The 15,113-nt window shown below is 41.2% G+C and overlaps 1 protein-coding gene across 1 annotated transcript; it reads right to left on the reverse strand.

Moving 5' to 3' along the window:
• Window positions 1–241: 241 nt before the first annotated feature.
• LOC117535344 lies at window positions 242–10,911 on the reverse strand. Its single transcript, XM_034199793.1, has 4 exons — window positions 10,652–10,911; window positions 9,527–9,802; window positions 7,865–8,220; window positions 242–2,154 (listed from the first exon to the last, which is right to left on the reverse strand). The coding sequence occupies exons 1-4, from the start codon at window positions 10,779–10,781 to the stop codon at window positions 1,891–1,893; spliced, it is 1,026 nt and encodes a 341-aa protein (XP_034055684.1). The 5' UTR covers window positions 10,782–10,911; the 3' UTR covers window positions 242–1,890.
• Window positions 10,912–15,113: the final 4,202 nt, after the last annotated feature.

The raw sequence follows: 15,113 nt of genomic DNA on the forward strand, positions 1-15,113 counted from the left end.
AACATTAATAATTAAAATAATACAAATGTAAAATATATTAAAAAGCAAATATATAACTAAATGCATTATTAATACATAGTGGAGTAAAAGTACAAAGTAGCATACCTTGGAAATACTCGAGTAAAGTACAAATACCTGAGTAAATCTACTTACTTTACACCACTGGCTTTAATAATGTCCCTGCTGTGTGATAAATAAAGGATTTCTCAGTCTGATATATCGTAATATAAAATACAGCCAGAAGAGGAATTGTTTTTATTAAAAACAGCACAAAAACATGGTAAAGAAGACGGTACAATATCATGAAAACTCCTTTATAGGGAGGTATATTTTTCATAAAGTCAGCAAATATGTGATTCACACTAAGGCTGCACAGCTTGGGAAAATATCCAATTGTGATTCTTCTGACTGAAATTGTAATTAGGATACGATTCATGATATTACAGGAAATGAATGATTATGGTGGAGGATCTGTATTAACAAGGATTTTACAATCATTTTGTAGGCTGGAGTATATCTGCAACTGCACAACACTTCATTCAAAAGATGAACTTCAACACATATTTCTTTATGTTTGAACATTTCTGCAAATGGAGAAAATAAATAGTTTACTTTCTTCACCACCTTAGGTCTGTTGTTGCTAACAAGTGTCTAAATAACATGACTTAACGCCATCATGTACAACATTAGCCGCCTTTAGCTTAGCGGTGGTGACCTGAAGTCATGTGACCGTGCTGTAGTTCCTTTATAGCCCAACATTAGCCACCTTTAGCTTAGCGGTGGTGACGTGAAGTCATGTGACCGTGCTGTAGTTCCTTTATAGTCCAACATTAGCTTTTTACTTCATAAATCATAAAGTGTTGTTAATATGTAGAGATTATCCTGCTAAACTAAAGGTGTAAGAATCATAAATGTTGAGATTATTTTCTGCAATGATTCAAAATGGCTTATTATAAACGGTGCTGCCTTCAGGGACCAACACAGAAATAGAAATACCACCCTATTGCGATAATATTTGGACATTTGGATTTGGAGTCTAAGGACAGAGGGTGTCGTCTTCATATTGTGTCAAAACTGAAAAGCCCTCAGAGAAATGGAGAAAATGTGTGATATTGGGCTGTATAAATACACATTGATTGATTGATTGTGCAACCCTAGTCCATACAACAGGGGTGTCAAACTTTTTTCCCCGATGGCCACACACAGAAATATATTCGGCGGGCTGGGCCGCTCACTAGAGTTATATCGCCTCGTAAGTTCAGTTATAAGTTAGAAAAATCTTTAAAACGTAGGTAAATTACAACATCACAGCTCTCCATAGGGTTTTATTCAGCTACTGTGTCATATATTTGAACATATATATTTAAGAAGTACAATAGAGAAGTTTCATTTGTGGGCCATGTTGGGGAAATATTTTCCCAGTTTGTCGGGTCAAGCTGTCCTGACTGAGCACACGCACTTGTAATCTTGGCTGCTGTGCTCTCAGTGTCTCCCTGCTCATGCCTGTGTGCGTCAGCTGATAGAGGTGTTATGGTTCTATCTTGTTATGCCCAATGTTGATTATTCTCTCTGAACTAGCTAAATACAGGGGTCTGGGGTAGAGTTCTTCAGAATTGTCGTGGCATCTCAACCGTGTGGTCAGAACCTCTGACTGTGTGACATGTCTTGTGAATTCTCCGGCCGAGGCTCGTAAATAAACCCATCAGTGTTTGACATCAAAGCTCCAGCTCTCCTCGTGTCTCTCTGAGTCCTGACTCTCCATTGCTACAGAAGTTTCCCTTACAGGCCATATTACATTATACTTTCTTAAATGGCTGAGGGTCGATATAAAATGAAATCGTAGAAAGCGGACCCCCCGGCCATACAGCATATAAACATATACAATATATTTCACTGAAAGCTGGTGGCACCGAACTCAGCTTCGTGGAGGAACTGCTGGATCTTGGTTCTGACCCAGGATTGTTTCTGTGGGGTCAGTCTCCTCAGAGCGGGGGCTAAACTCAGGAGAAACAGCGTCACATCGTCTTTTTGAGCCTCGCGGGCCTCCGTCCTCCTCAGATGGTCCTCCAGCAGGGCCTCGCCCCTCCTCTTGACCCTCGGATGATCCTCCCGAGACACACCTCCAGATCTGAGCTCTCGGCACTGGCTGTCTGTCTGTTGAAGAACATCAAAATACTGGTTTATGAAGCATTTAAAGCAGCGGTGTCAGAACTTTCTTCCCCGAGGGCCACAAATATACGAAGCGCTGGACCGCTCACTAGAAGTTTATCGCCTCGTAAGTTCAGTTATAAGTTAGCAAAATGTAGCTGTGGGCCGTATTCCATTATCATTTTTTAATTTGCAGAGGGCCAATTCAAAATGGCCGACGGGCCGCAGACCCCGGGGTTGCGTTCCGATAATCCAAAAATCAGCTCCTAAATTCTAACCCTATCTCCTATTCCTCTCCTCTGAGTGAAAGGTCACGGGGTTAAGGGATAGTGGATAGGAGAACTCAAAAGGACTTAGGAGAAGAGACTGCGGTACTTTAGAGAATCGACTGCACTTTCACTATCCCACGTGTTTCTGATGCGCCAGCGGACGTCCTGAATGAGCGTCTGCTGCTGTGGGGAAACTATGGAGACTACAGTTCTCTATACAGAGGACTACAACATGGATGTTCAATAAGAACGAGGGACTCCTGTGAACTCATCTAGAGACTCTGTGCTCTGACGCTGTTGCTTTATGCTTTATGAACGGGGACAACAGAGAAACAGATTCTTCAGGACCAAAGCTGGAATTGAAATACAAAGGAAAGTGAAACTTCTGCTCGTCCCCCTCTCCCTCCGGTCCTCATTAATACAAATGATCCCAATACGTATGATTCATGAAAGATCTTAATCAATTACAGATGTATTTATTATCAAAACGTTCGTCCTTAAACTTCTATCACTGTTGTTGGTCAGAGGCCCCATTCTGACATCTGAGCTTCCAGTTCCAGCAGGTGGAGACGGGAGCCTAGGGTCCTTGTGTTCCACTGAGAGGCAGAGGAGAGGAGGAGAGGAGAGGAGAGGAGAGGTAGAGGAGAGTAGAGGAGAGGAGAGAGTCAGATTCTAGGTCTCTTACTGTCTTCTCTCAGGATGAGGATCGGATCTTCCTGATATTAGAGGCGAGATAGAGAACTGGTTGAACCATGTTTGATTACATGTATTATTATTTCTGGTCTTAAGTAAGAAGCTAAAATAAGAGGCTGGAATATAATGTACTTTGTTGAGATGCAGTTACTTTTGATTAGATGTTAAGTTTAATTGTAACTTGATTATGGAGCAGGAAACAAAGTGCTTGTTAAAGGATGGCATGTTTTTTATTGAAATGTTTGTTTGCCTAAAATGAATGAAAATATGTTTTGTGTTAAAGGTTTTCAACCTGAACGACTGAATGACTGAATGACTGAATGACTAAATGACTGAACGACTGAATGACTAAATGACTGAATGAATGACTAAATGACTGAACGACTGAATGACTGAATGACTAAATGACTGAACGACTGAATGACTGAATGAATGACTAAATGACTGAACGACTGAATGACTGAATGACTAAATGACTGAACGACTGAATGACTGAATGACTAAATGACTAAACGACTGAATGACTGAATGAATGACTAAATGACTGAACGACTGAATGACTGAATGACTAAATGACTGAATGACTGAATGACTGAATGAATGACTAAATGACTGACTGACTGAATGACTGAATGAATGACTAAATGACTGAACGACTGAATGACTGAATGAATGACTAAATGACTGAACGACTGAATGACTGAATGACTAAATGACTGAACGACTGAATGACTGAACGACTGAATGACTAAATGACTAAATGACTAAACGACTGAATGACTGAATGACTAAATGACTGAACGACTGAATGACTGAATGAATGACTAAATGACTGAACGACTGAATGACTGAATGAATGACTAAATGACTGAACGACTGAATGACTGAATGACTAAATGACTGAACGACTGAATGACTGAACGACTGAATGACTAAATGACTAAATGACTAAACGACTGAATGACTGAATGACTGAATGAATGACTAAATGACTGAACGACTGAATGACTGAATGACTAAATGACTAAATGACTAAACGACTGAATGACTGAATGAATGACTAAATGACTGAACGACTGAATGACTGAATGACTAAATGACTGAACGACTGAATGACTGAACGACTGAACGACTGAACGACTGAACGACTGAATGACTGAACGACTGAATGACTGAACGACTAAACGACTGACTAAATGACTGAACGACTAAACGACTGACTAAATGACTGAACGACTGAATGACTGAATGACTAAATGACTGAATGACTGAATGACTGAATGACTGAATGACTGAATGACTAAATGACTGAATGACTGAATGACTAAATGACTAAATGACTGAACGACTAAACGACTAAACGACTGAACGACTGAACGACTGAACGACTGAACGACTGAACGACTGAATGACTGAACGACTGAATGACTGACTAAATGACTGAATGACTAAATGACTGAATGACTAAATGACTGAATGACTGAATGACTGAATGACTGAATGACTGACTAAATGACTGAATGACTAAATGACTGAATGACTAAATGACTGAATGACTAAATGACTGAATGACTAAATGACTGAATGACTAAATGACTAAATGACTGAACGACTGAATGACTAAATGACTGAATGACTGAATGACTGACTAAATGACTGAATGACTAAATGACTGAATGACTAAATGACTGAACGACTAAATGACTGAATGACTAAATGACTAACTAAATGACTGAATGACTGAATGACTAAATGACTGACTAAATGACTGAATGACTAAATGACTGAATGACTAAATGACTAACTAAATGACTGAATGACTGAATGACTAAATGACTGACTAAATGACTGAATGACTAAACGACTAAACGACTGAACGACTAAACGACTGAACGACTGAATGACTGAATGACTGAACGACTAAACGACTGAATGACTAAATGACTGAATGACTGAATGACTAAATGACTGAATGACTAAATGACTGAATGACTAAATGACTGATTGACTGAATGACTGAATGACTGAATGACTAAATGACTGAATGACTGAATGACTAAATGACTAAATGACTGAACGACTAAACGACTAAACGACTGAACGACTGAACGACTGAACGACTGAATGACTGAACGACTGAACGACTGACTAAATGACTGAATGACTAAATGACTGAATGACTGAATGACTGAATGACTGACTAAATGACTGAATGACTAAATGACTGAATGACTAAATGACTGAATGACTGAATGACTAAATGACTGAATGACTAAATGACTGAACGACTGAATGACTAAATGACTGAACGACTGAATGACTAAATGACTAAATGACTAAATGACTGAATGACTAAATGACTGAATGACTAAATGACTGAATGATTGAATGACTGAATGACTGAATGAACGACTAAATGACTGAATGACTAAATGACTAAATGACTGAATGACTAAATGACTAAATGACTAAATGACTAAATGACTGACTAAATGACTGAATGACTAAATGACTGAATGACTAAATGACTGAACGACTGAATGACTAAATGACTGAATGACTAAATGACTGAATGACTGACTAAATGACTGAATGACTAAATGACTGAATGACTAAATGACTGACTGAATGACGACTGAATGACTAAATGACTGAATGACTGAACGACTGAATGACTGACTAAATGACTGAATGACTGAATGACTAAATGACTAAATGACTAAATGACTGACTAAATGACTGAATGACTGAATGACTAAATGACTGAATGACTAAATGACTGAACGACTGAATGACTAAATGACTGAATGACTAAATGACTGAATGACTAAATGACTGAATGACTAAATGACTGAATGACTGAATGACTAAATGACTGAATGACTGAATGACTGAATGACTGAAAGACTGAATGACTGAATGACTGAATGACTGAACGACTGAAAGACTGAACGACTGAACGACTGAACGACTGAACGACTGAAAGACTGAACGACTGAACGACTGAACGACTGAATGACTGAATGACTGAATGACTGAATGACTAAAAGACTGAATGACTGAATGACTAAATGACTGAAATGACTAAATGACTGAACGACTGAACGACTGAACGACTGAACGACTGAACGACTGAACGACTGAACGACTGAATGAGCATCAGGAGGCTAAGAGGAGGCTGAATGAAGCAAAAAGGAATCTGCATCACTCAAATAAAGAGGAAAAGATTCAAGTCTTGTCCCGTCTGTCCTTCTGGAAAGAATCAAGACATTTTTCAAGTTTAAGCAGAAGTCAATCAAACCCAATCACAACTTGACAATCACTGTGTATATCACCGTTCAAACATCTTTTAAAAGTTGAACAAACCCCACAGCTCAGTAAAGACTGAGAGATGTTGACTTTATTTGATCATTTCAGTAAAAACTAACGTTCATATTTCTCTCTTTGATTATAATACTGATGAACGTTCAGAACAAAGCACTTTGGCAACTTACCACATACGTTTAGCTTAATAAGCACCGTAACTTTCATGATATCATTTCTCCGTCATAATCGGTTGTTTCTGTGAACGGCTGACTGTTGAGTGACGGCAAATGCTGCAATGCATTGTGGGGCAGCATTTTCTCCTCCTTTCGGTTAGGGAGGTCCAGTGGTTCCTAAGCTAAAGGAGGTGATAAAGGAAGCTTGAAACCTCCTTTCCTATCATCTAGAGAATTCGAACGGCACTTATCATGGCTGCCACTGAGGGACTTCCGGGTCATTCGACCGCTGTCACTACCCGATCTGCAGCTCTGCCCGATCTGCAGTGCGCATGTGCGAGATGGTCCGCCATATTGGACAACTCCGGACGGCAACCCAAGTAGGACATTTGACACAGTGGCTTTTAGCAAAGCTCAAAAAGAAAAACCGAGAGGGATGAGGTATTGTTATTACAACGTGACTTCACTATTATTTAACAACTCTTTTTATTGGGTTCTTTTATTTGGGGTTAAGTACATTGTCAGAATAAGTGAGAAGTGGATTTAACTTCTGTTAGACAGCTATATGCCATACATTTTTGCATACATTCACAGTAAATATGTATTCAGTATGATAGCTGTCTAACAGAAGTTAAATTCATTTCTCACTTATTCTGACAATGTACTTAACCCCAAATAAAAGAACCCAATAAAAAGAGTTGTTAAATAATAGTGAAGTCACGTTGTAATAACAATAACTCATCTCTCTCTCGAGTTTTCCTTTTGAGCTTTGCCAAAAGCCACTGTGTTAATGTTGTCCTACTTGGGTTGCCGTCCGGAGTTGTCCAATATGGCGGACCATCTCGCACATGCGCACTGCAGATCGGGCAGAGCTGCAGATCGGGTAGTGACAACCGCAACCCTGCTCTGCTCTATCCCAACAGGAAAGTCAACATGAGTCTTGTTTTTCAAAATAAAACCCAATGGAGTTATTGTACTCTGGATTAGGAATGCTTTTCTAAATAAAAGCCCCAATGGAGTTACTGTATCCTTTCAGGAAGCTTAACGAGGCATGTTTTTTTCAAAATAAAAGCCCCATAAAGCAACAATACAGTCACTGCTACCAACACCTACTAGTTAGAGTTAGCTATAGTTGTATTAGCGACATCCCCTTTTAAATTGGTCTTTCCATCTTTATTACTTTACATGTATTTGTGTTATTGTTTCAGTCAGCTCAGGAACAGGCTGCACTATTTCCTAAATGCTCTTAATGTTGTGATATATGAATAAACTTGCCTCCTCTCCTTCGTCGTCGCTCAGCACCAGAAGCTCCGCCTCCTGATTCTCCGTTTTCAGGTGATGGTTCAAGGTAGGCTGATCCAACGATGATGAAGAGGAGGAGGAAGGGTGTGAAGATGCTATCGACGCAGCTAAAGAACTCACTGAATGCATCATCATCTCAAAAAGCTCCTTCATGTTGTCGTGCTGCTGCTGTTGCGTTTGAGCACAATCGTTTTTCTCGGCGCTGCCCTCCATCTTGGCTTCTTTGAATCTGAAGTCGTCTCCCGTGTCGGATGACGGTCGTTTCCTCTGCACGAATTCAGAGGAAGGAGACGATGTTGTGGTGGTCGTAGCGTCGCCTACAGAGATATCTGAGAAAAAAAGATAAAGAATTCATATTTAATTACTCATCCCGCAGCTGTGATCAAGAAGAATATCACATAAACGGCATGTTTTTCAAAATAAAAGCTCCATGGAGTTAGTGTATCCTTCAAGGGAGTTTAGGATTAAGCGTCTTTTCAAACTAAAAGCGCCATAAAGTAACTGCATCCCAACATGAGGACAGGATGAGCCTTGTTTTTCAAAATAAAAGCTCCAGGGAGTTAGTGGCCCTTTCTCAATCTCGAGGATTCTGGCTTCCAAGCCAATATTTCAAGGATGCTACGTCATCGAGTACCGCCGAAGGACTGTTCCAATCTCCAGCATACTTGGAATTCCACCGAGGCTGCGTCCTTGGTTTGGGGGTAATTTCGAGGCTGCACATGGGTAGACTTCGCGTCCTTCAAATCCCCACAATGCTTTGCGCACGGACCAATTTCCCCAAATCTGTGGCGGAAAATGTAAGGCGGGGCCTCATATGACGCACACCTGCACACTTGCTAGCCTGTTCCACTCTTCGTTTTCCGAATGCCAGGAAGGATTCTTGCCTAGCTTCTGAAGCAAGTGACTCGGAAGACAAGTGCTACCAAGCAAGCATCCTCACGATTGAGAAATGGCCAGTGTATCCTTTCAGGGAGCTCAGGAAGAGACTTTTTTTTTCAAAATAAACGCTCCATGGAGATACTGTATGCTTACGGGAAGCTCAGGAAGAGGCTTGTTTTTCAAAATAAAACTCCATAAAGTAACTGTTTTCCAACATGAGGACAGGATGAGCCTTGTTTTTCAAAATAAAAGCTCCATAGTGTAACTTTAGCCTCAAAGAAAACTCAGGATTAGGCATGTTTTTCAAAATAAAAGCTCCATTGAGTTAGTGTATCCTTTCAGGAAGTTTAAGATTAGCGCGGTTTTCAAACTAAGAGCGCCATAAAGTAACTGCATCCCAACATGAGGACAGGATGAGCGGCGAATCATTGATTAATATTCGCCAGGGCTGTCCAATTTTCGAATTTGATGGTCAGTTTCTGGCATTCCTAATCCCTACATGAGGGACAGGATGAGCCTTGTTTTTCAAAATAAAAGCTCCAGGGAGTTACTGTGCGCTTACAGGAAGCTCAGGGAGATGCACGTTTTTCACAATAAAAGCGCCATAAAGAAACTGTATCCCAACATGAGGGACAGGATTTTCCTTGTTTTTCAAAATAAAAGCTCCATAGTGTAATATATCCCTAAAGAAAATTCATGATTTTTTTTCAAAATAAAAGCTCTATGACAAATACATCTTTGTTAATGTATACGCACCGTAGTGCTCGTCGTCGTCGTCGCTGCGTGTCTCCGTGGTGGTGCTGCAGCCGGTCTCTGAGGAGATGAACATGGAGGGCTGAGGGTCCAGAGCCCAGCCGTTAGTTCCCGCTGCTCGAGCATCGATGAAGGGGTTCAGGAAGGACAAGATGGCCGAGTATCTCCAGGGCCGGTAGTTAAAGAGCCCGATGCCGCTCTCTCGACGTTCCTTTTCCCGCTGCCTCTCCCTCCGGTGCTGATCCCTCAACGTCTTCCACTTCCTCCGGCACTCAAACTCTGAGGAGACACGATTACACATTTAATCCAAAGCTTCGTTATACGATACGATAATACTTTAATGGTCAGTTCAAGTCTGAAATGTGTCTGAAACTCTAACACAGAAAAGACCTGTCTATGCTGCCCCAGAACGCCTCGTTGGACATTTCTCTTTTTCTTCCTGTGGGTACAGTGACGTGACCATACCCAAATGGACCCAATCTGTGGAGCCGTTACGTTAAGTCCGTGGATTGGAATGGACCAATCCACGGACTTCCTCACACACACACACTCAATCTTTTCTCAGCTACAGCTCCGTTGCCACTGGGCTCATAGGGGGGAGGGGGGGTCCAACAAGCCGTATAGGACAGAGAGTGACTACACTACACACAGAGATGCTGTATGATACACCAATGTGAGTTTGGAACATTGCACAGTATAAATCTATTCTAGAAGACCTCAACAATGATTCTATGATCAGTAGAAATGGCCATGACATGGGACCTTTAAATAAAGTACATTTAGCTGAATTTACATCATGTACTTGTACTCGAAATCATACATGTAATTATATATTACCAGCTGTTTTAGTAAATAACATGTTTTTTAAATAAAACGTTGTGTCTGTGAGGTGTTTATAAGGATAAGTAGGAACCAATGTGGCTATGAACCACAGGAGTCGGACGGTATTAGGATGCGCACCCTCCTTTGTTTTGATCTTTAAAACATCAGATTTGACAGAAACTGTTGAAGTTAAATTATCCAATAGACTCTCGTTTCACAGCCACGGTAAAGCTGCTTCTTTTGGGGTGAATCTGTGACAGAAACGGTCATCGTTAGCGGTTGAAACGGTTTAAACGGAGCTCTTACCGGGAACACCGACGATCTGAGAGACTTGCCGCCAGGATTCAGCTCTCATATTCAGGTCTCTGTAGGTCAGAGAGCCGCTGTCGTACAGAGAAGGGAATCCAGACACCGCTACGATCAGTTTATGCTCCATTTATCACCTGTAAAGCTCCTTTACCTGGAGAGAGGCGAGAGGGGAGGAACACAGACAACAGAAAACAACAGGGTGCTTCCGTATCCGGTTTGCCGCTCAGCGTCGATTTCTTAGGAACAGCGCCCCCCTTTGAAGATGGTTTATTTAGGGTATGTTGGGAGTGGCCAAACGGTGGTACTGCAGCTCCGGGGGCAAAAGAGAATTGTAGCCATGAACAGCTCTGGAAATAATTAGGAGATCACTCAGATGTTTTCTTTAATCACACACATGCCAATAAATATTGAAACCAGAGAGACTGATAATGCTGCAGTGGTTTCTTAATTTGTTTCAGAGCTGTATTACTGCAGATAAATCTGTACTGACAGTGATGGAGTTTCCACAAGGAGGCGAGCTCGCTCCAAGAACTCTGCAAAGCAAATTATATTAATTATTAGTCAAAATTCTGATAAAAAGAAGAGTCAGATTTTTTTTGAGAAAAAATACAGTTCTGAGAAAAAGTGAAAACTTCAGTCAACAAAGTCAACAAAATATTTAGTGAACTTTTTGAAACATTCAGAAAAAAAATTTAAGTTAGAATTCTGAGGAAAACAAATGTTGGAAGAATTTTGAGGGGAAAAAAAGACAGAATTTTGGATTTTGAGAAAAATGTCAAAATTCTGGGGGAAATGTTAGAATTTTGAGAAAAAAATGAAAAAGTTAGAATTTGGAGGGAAAAAAATTGGAGAATCTTTTTTTTAAAAGTTACAATTCTGAGAAAAAAGAAAAAAGTCAGATATTTTTTGCTAAATCTGAATTTTGAGGAAAACTTTGAAAAAAAAACTGATTTTATGAAAAATTAACATTCTGATAAAAACGAAAAAATCTCGGAATTTTGAGAAATCAGGCAAAATTCTGGCTAAATACAATTCTAATTTTCGGTCAGATCTCAAAAAGGATTTCCCACATGACCCTAATCCTCTTCCGTACTGTAGAAGTAGGCGTATGGCGCAGTGGTCCACTGAAGAGACCAGCTACCTACTGGGAATCTGGTCTTCCGAAGAGGTACAGAGGAAGCTGGAGCACAATCGGCCATTGTTGTTGTTGTCGGTGTGAGCTGTGAGGGGTTTCCGCGCGGTTTGGCTTTATAAAGCAGGCACGCAAACGATGACACAATGACGCAAACGATGATGCAATGACGCAAACGATGACGCAATGACGCAGCACCAGTCGGACTCTGGGCGGTGTGAAAAGAGCCGGAGCTAAACCGAAGAGCCGGTTCTGAACCTGAAAAGCTCTAGCACGGAGCTTGAACCGGAGTTGCGTTGGTGTGAATGAGGTATTAGTAGGCAGTGTCGGCCACTAACGGCTCGACAGTGACGTCAGAGTCTAACTCCCGCCTGATCCAAGTAAGGGCAAAGAGGCGGAGCCGAGGCGGGACCTGCTGCTGAACCACAAGGCGGGGCTCCAAGCTCCCGATTTAGCTGAGCCTACCAAGCTAGGCTAACATGCTCACAATCTGCAAGAGAATTAGCTATTTTTTGTTATTCTTAATGCTTGCCATTCACACGTTAATAAGTAATAAAATAAGTACAGATACATAGCAGAACAATTGTGGCGATGTTCAGCTTTTTCAACATCATTTCTTTAGCTAAACTACAGCGGGCTGCAGGCGAACCAAGTCCGCGTTTCGCTGCATTCCTTGATCTCCAGTTATAGCGCCGAATACCACCTCCGGGACGCCGGCCGGAGCTAACGGAGCCGCAGGGGGCTACGTTAGCTCCGGCGGCGGGCTCCGGCCGATAATTGGGTCCCCTTTTAACATTTGCTCCCGTTTAGCATTATGGCCATAGACTATAAAAGTCTTACCCAAGGCTGAATCATAAACTAAACTGTATGTATATATATATACATACATATATATATATATATATATATATATATATATATATATATGTGTGTTTCTCTGAAATCCCCTTTGAGTTAAAAAGCCCTGAGGATAAAGAAATAAATCACCCTTTACATTGTTTCTCACGAGATGCTCACATTTGTCCGAACAGTGAAAAACGAGCGTCTCAGAATCACATGTTGGGGAAATCCCTGTCAGTTTCCCAGACTAAATATAGCAGTGGGGGAGGGGTCAAAGGTCAAGATGTTTAAAAATAGAGCCTCCAGAGGTCAGACAATTAAACTGGGCAGCAGCAGGAAATCCTAAAAACACACAGAGAGAAAAGTGGCTCGCGACAGGAAGCACAGATAAGAGACAGCTGTCAATCAAATACAGTCAACATCACACAGGTGTCTTTGATGAGATGCTTACAGGTATTCAGGTATTCAGGTATACAGGTATACATACAGGTATTCAGGTATACAGGTATACATACAGGTATTCAGGTATACATACAGGTATTCAGGTATACAGGTATACATACAGGTATTCAGTTATACAGTTATACATACAGGTATTCAGGTATTCAGGTATTCATGTATACAGGTATTCAGGTATACAGGTATTCAGGTACAGGTATTCAGGTATTCAGGTATTCAGGTATTCAGGTTTTCAGGTATCTCTAAAAACAAACCCTAAATTGAGCTCATAGGACTTTTACAATCCCTTATAATAATCAGCACCTTCTGAGTGGATGGGTAGCAACATCATTGTATCCCCAGGTGTCCCCTCCTTCCTCAGTGTCCCCTCCTTCCTCAGGTGTTCCCTCCTTCCCCAGGTGTCCCCTCCTTCCCCAGGGTCCCCTCCTTCCTCAGTGTCCCCTCCTTCCCCAGGTGTCCCCTCCTTCCTCAGGTGTCCCCTCCTTCCCCAGGTGTCCCCTCCTTCCCCAGGTGTCCCCTCCTTCCTCAGGTGTCCCCTCCTTCCCCAGGTGTCCCCTCCTTCCTCAGTGTTTAACTGATAGGCCATAATTATGGTGAAAAACAAAAAAATATACCCTTTTTGAAAGAAAACAAAAACCTAATTCTTGGAAAAAGTCAAGATACTCAGGAAAAAGTTCAGTTTATTTTTTTATTTTTTTCGGAGAAAAAATTAGAATTTGGAGAAAGAAGAAAATGTCAATATTTTTAATAAAAAGTCAGAATTTGAAGAAGCCAAAAATTCGGTTTTTTTCCATTTTTTTTTCAATACAAAAAACAGTTTCAGTAAATATCCTCAAAAAGAGATAAAATAACACAGAATAAAACCTTTTAAATAAACATGAGAAGTTAGATTAAAATGTGCAGAAAAACTATAATAAAATTTATATAAAAAATAAGAATTTAAAGATCTGCAGAAGAATATAAAATAAAATATGTAACAAAAGAAGAAAACTAAGTAAAGTATTTAAGAAAATAGTTCTTACGGTGTGTTAGCAACTTCTTAGGTTAGGGATGATCGGGAAGAAAACGTATACACACACACACACACACACACACACACAGAGACACACACACACACACACATACACACGCACAGAGACACACACACACACGCATAGACACACACAGACACACACACACACACACACACACACACACACACACACACACATAGACACACACACACAAACACACACACACACACACACACACACACATAGACACACACACTGACACACACACACATAGACACACACAGACACACACACATTTTACATTACATTGCATTTAGCTGACGCTTTTATCCAAAGCGACTTACAATAAGTACATTCGACCAGGAAGACACAACCTTGAAGAAAACAGAATCATAAAGTACATCAGGTTTCATAGAGCCAAACATTTCAAGTGCTACTCAACTGGCTTTAGGTAAGCCAGTCCTTTATTAGTATATAAGTGCTTTGTTAATAGTTCTATCGCTCGAAGTGGAGTCGAAAGAGATGAGTTTTCAGTCTGCGCCGGAAGGTGTGTAAGCTATCTGCCGTCCTGATGTCAATGCGGAGCTCATTCCACCATCTTGGAGCCAGGATAGCAAACCCACGTGTTTTTGCTGATGGGAACTTGGGTCCCCCTCGCAGCGAGGGCGCAGCGAGTCGTTTGGCTGATGCAGAGCGTAGTGCACGCGCTGGGGTGTACGGTTTAACCATGTCCTGGATGTAGGAAGGGCCAGATCCATTCGCAGCGTGGTAAGTGGATTCTAGCAGTTACCGGAAGCCAGTGAAGGGAGCGGAGGAGCGGAGTGGTGTGGGAGAATTTAGGAAGGTTGAAGACCAGACGAGCAGCTGCATTCTGGATGAGCTGCAGAGGTCGGATGGCACATGCAGGTAGACCAGCCAGGAGGGAGTTGCAGTAGTCTAGGCGTGAGATGACGAGAGCCTGGACCAGAACCTGAGTCGCTTTCTGAGTCAGCTGGGGACGCATCCTCCTGATGTT

Source organism: Gymnodraco acuticeps, unplaced genomic scaffold (genome assembly GCF_902827175.1).
Source record: "Gymnodraco acuticeps unplaced genomic scaffold, fGymAcu1.1, whole genome shotgun sequence".
NCBI classification, from domain to species: domain Eukaryota; kingdom Metazoa; phylum Chordata; class Actinopteri; order Perciformes; family Bathydraconidae; genus Gymnodraco; species Gymnodraco acuticeps.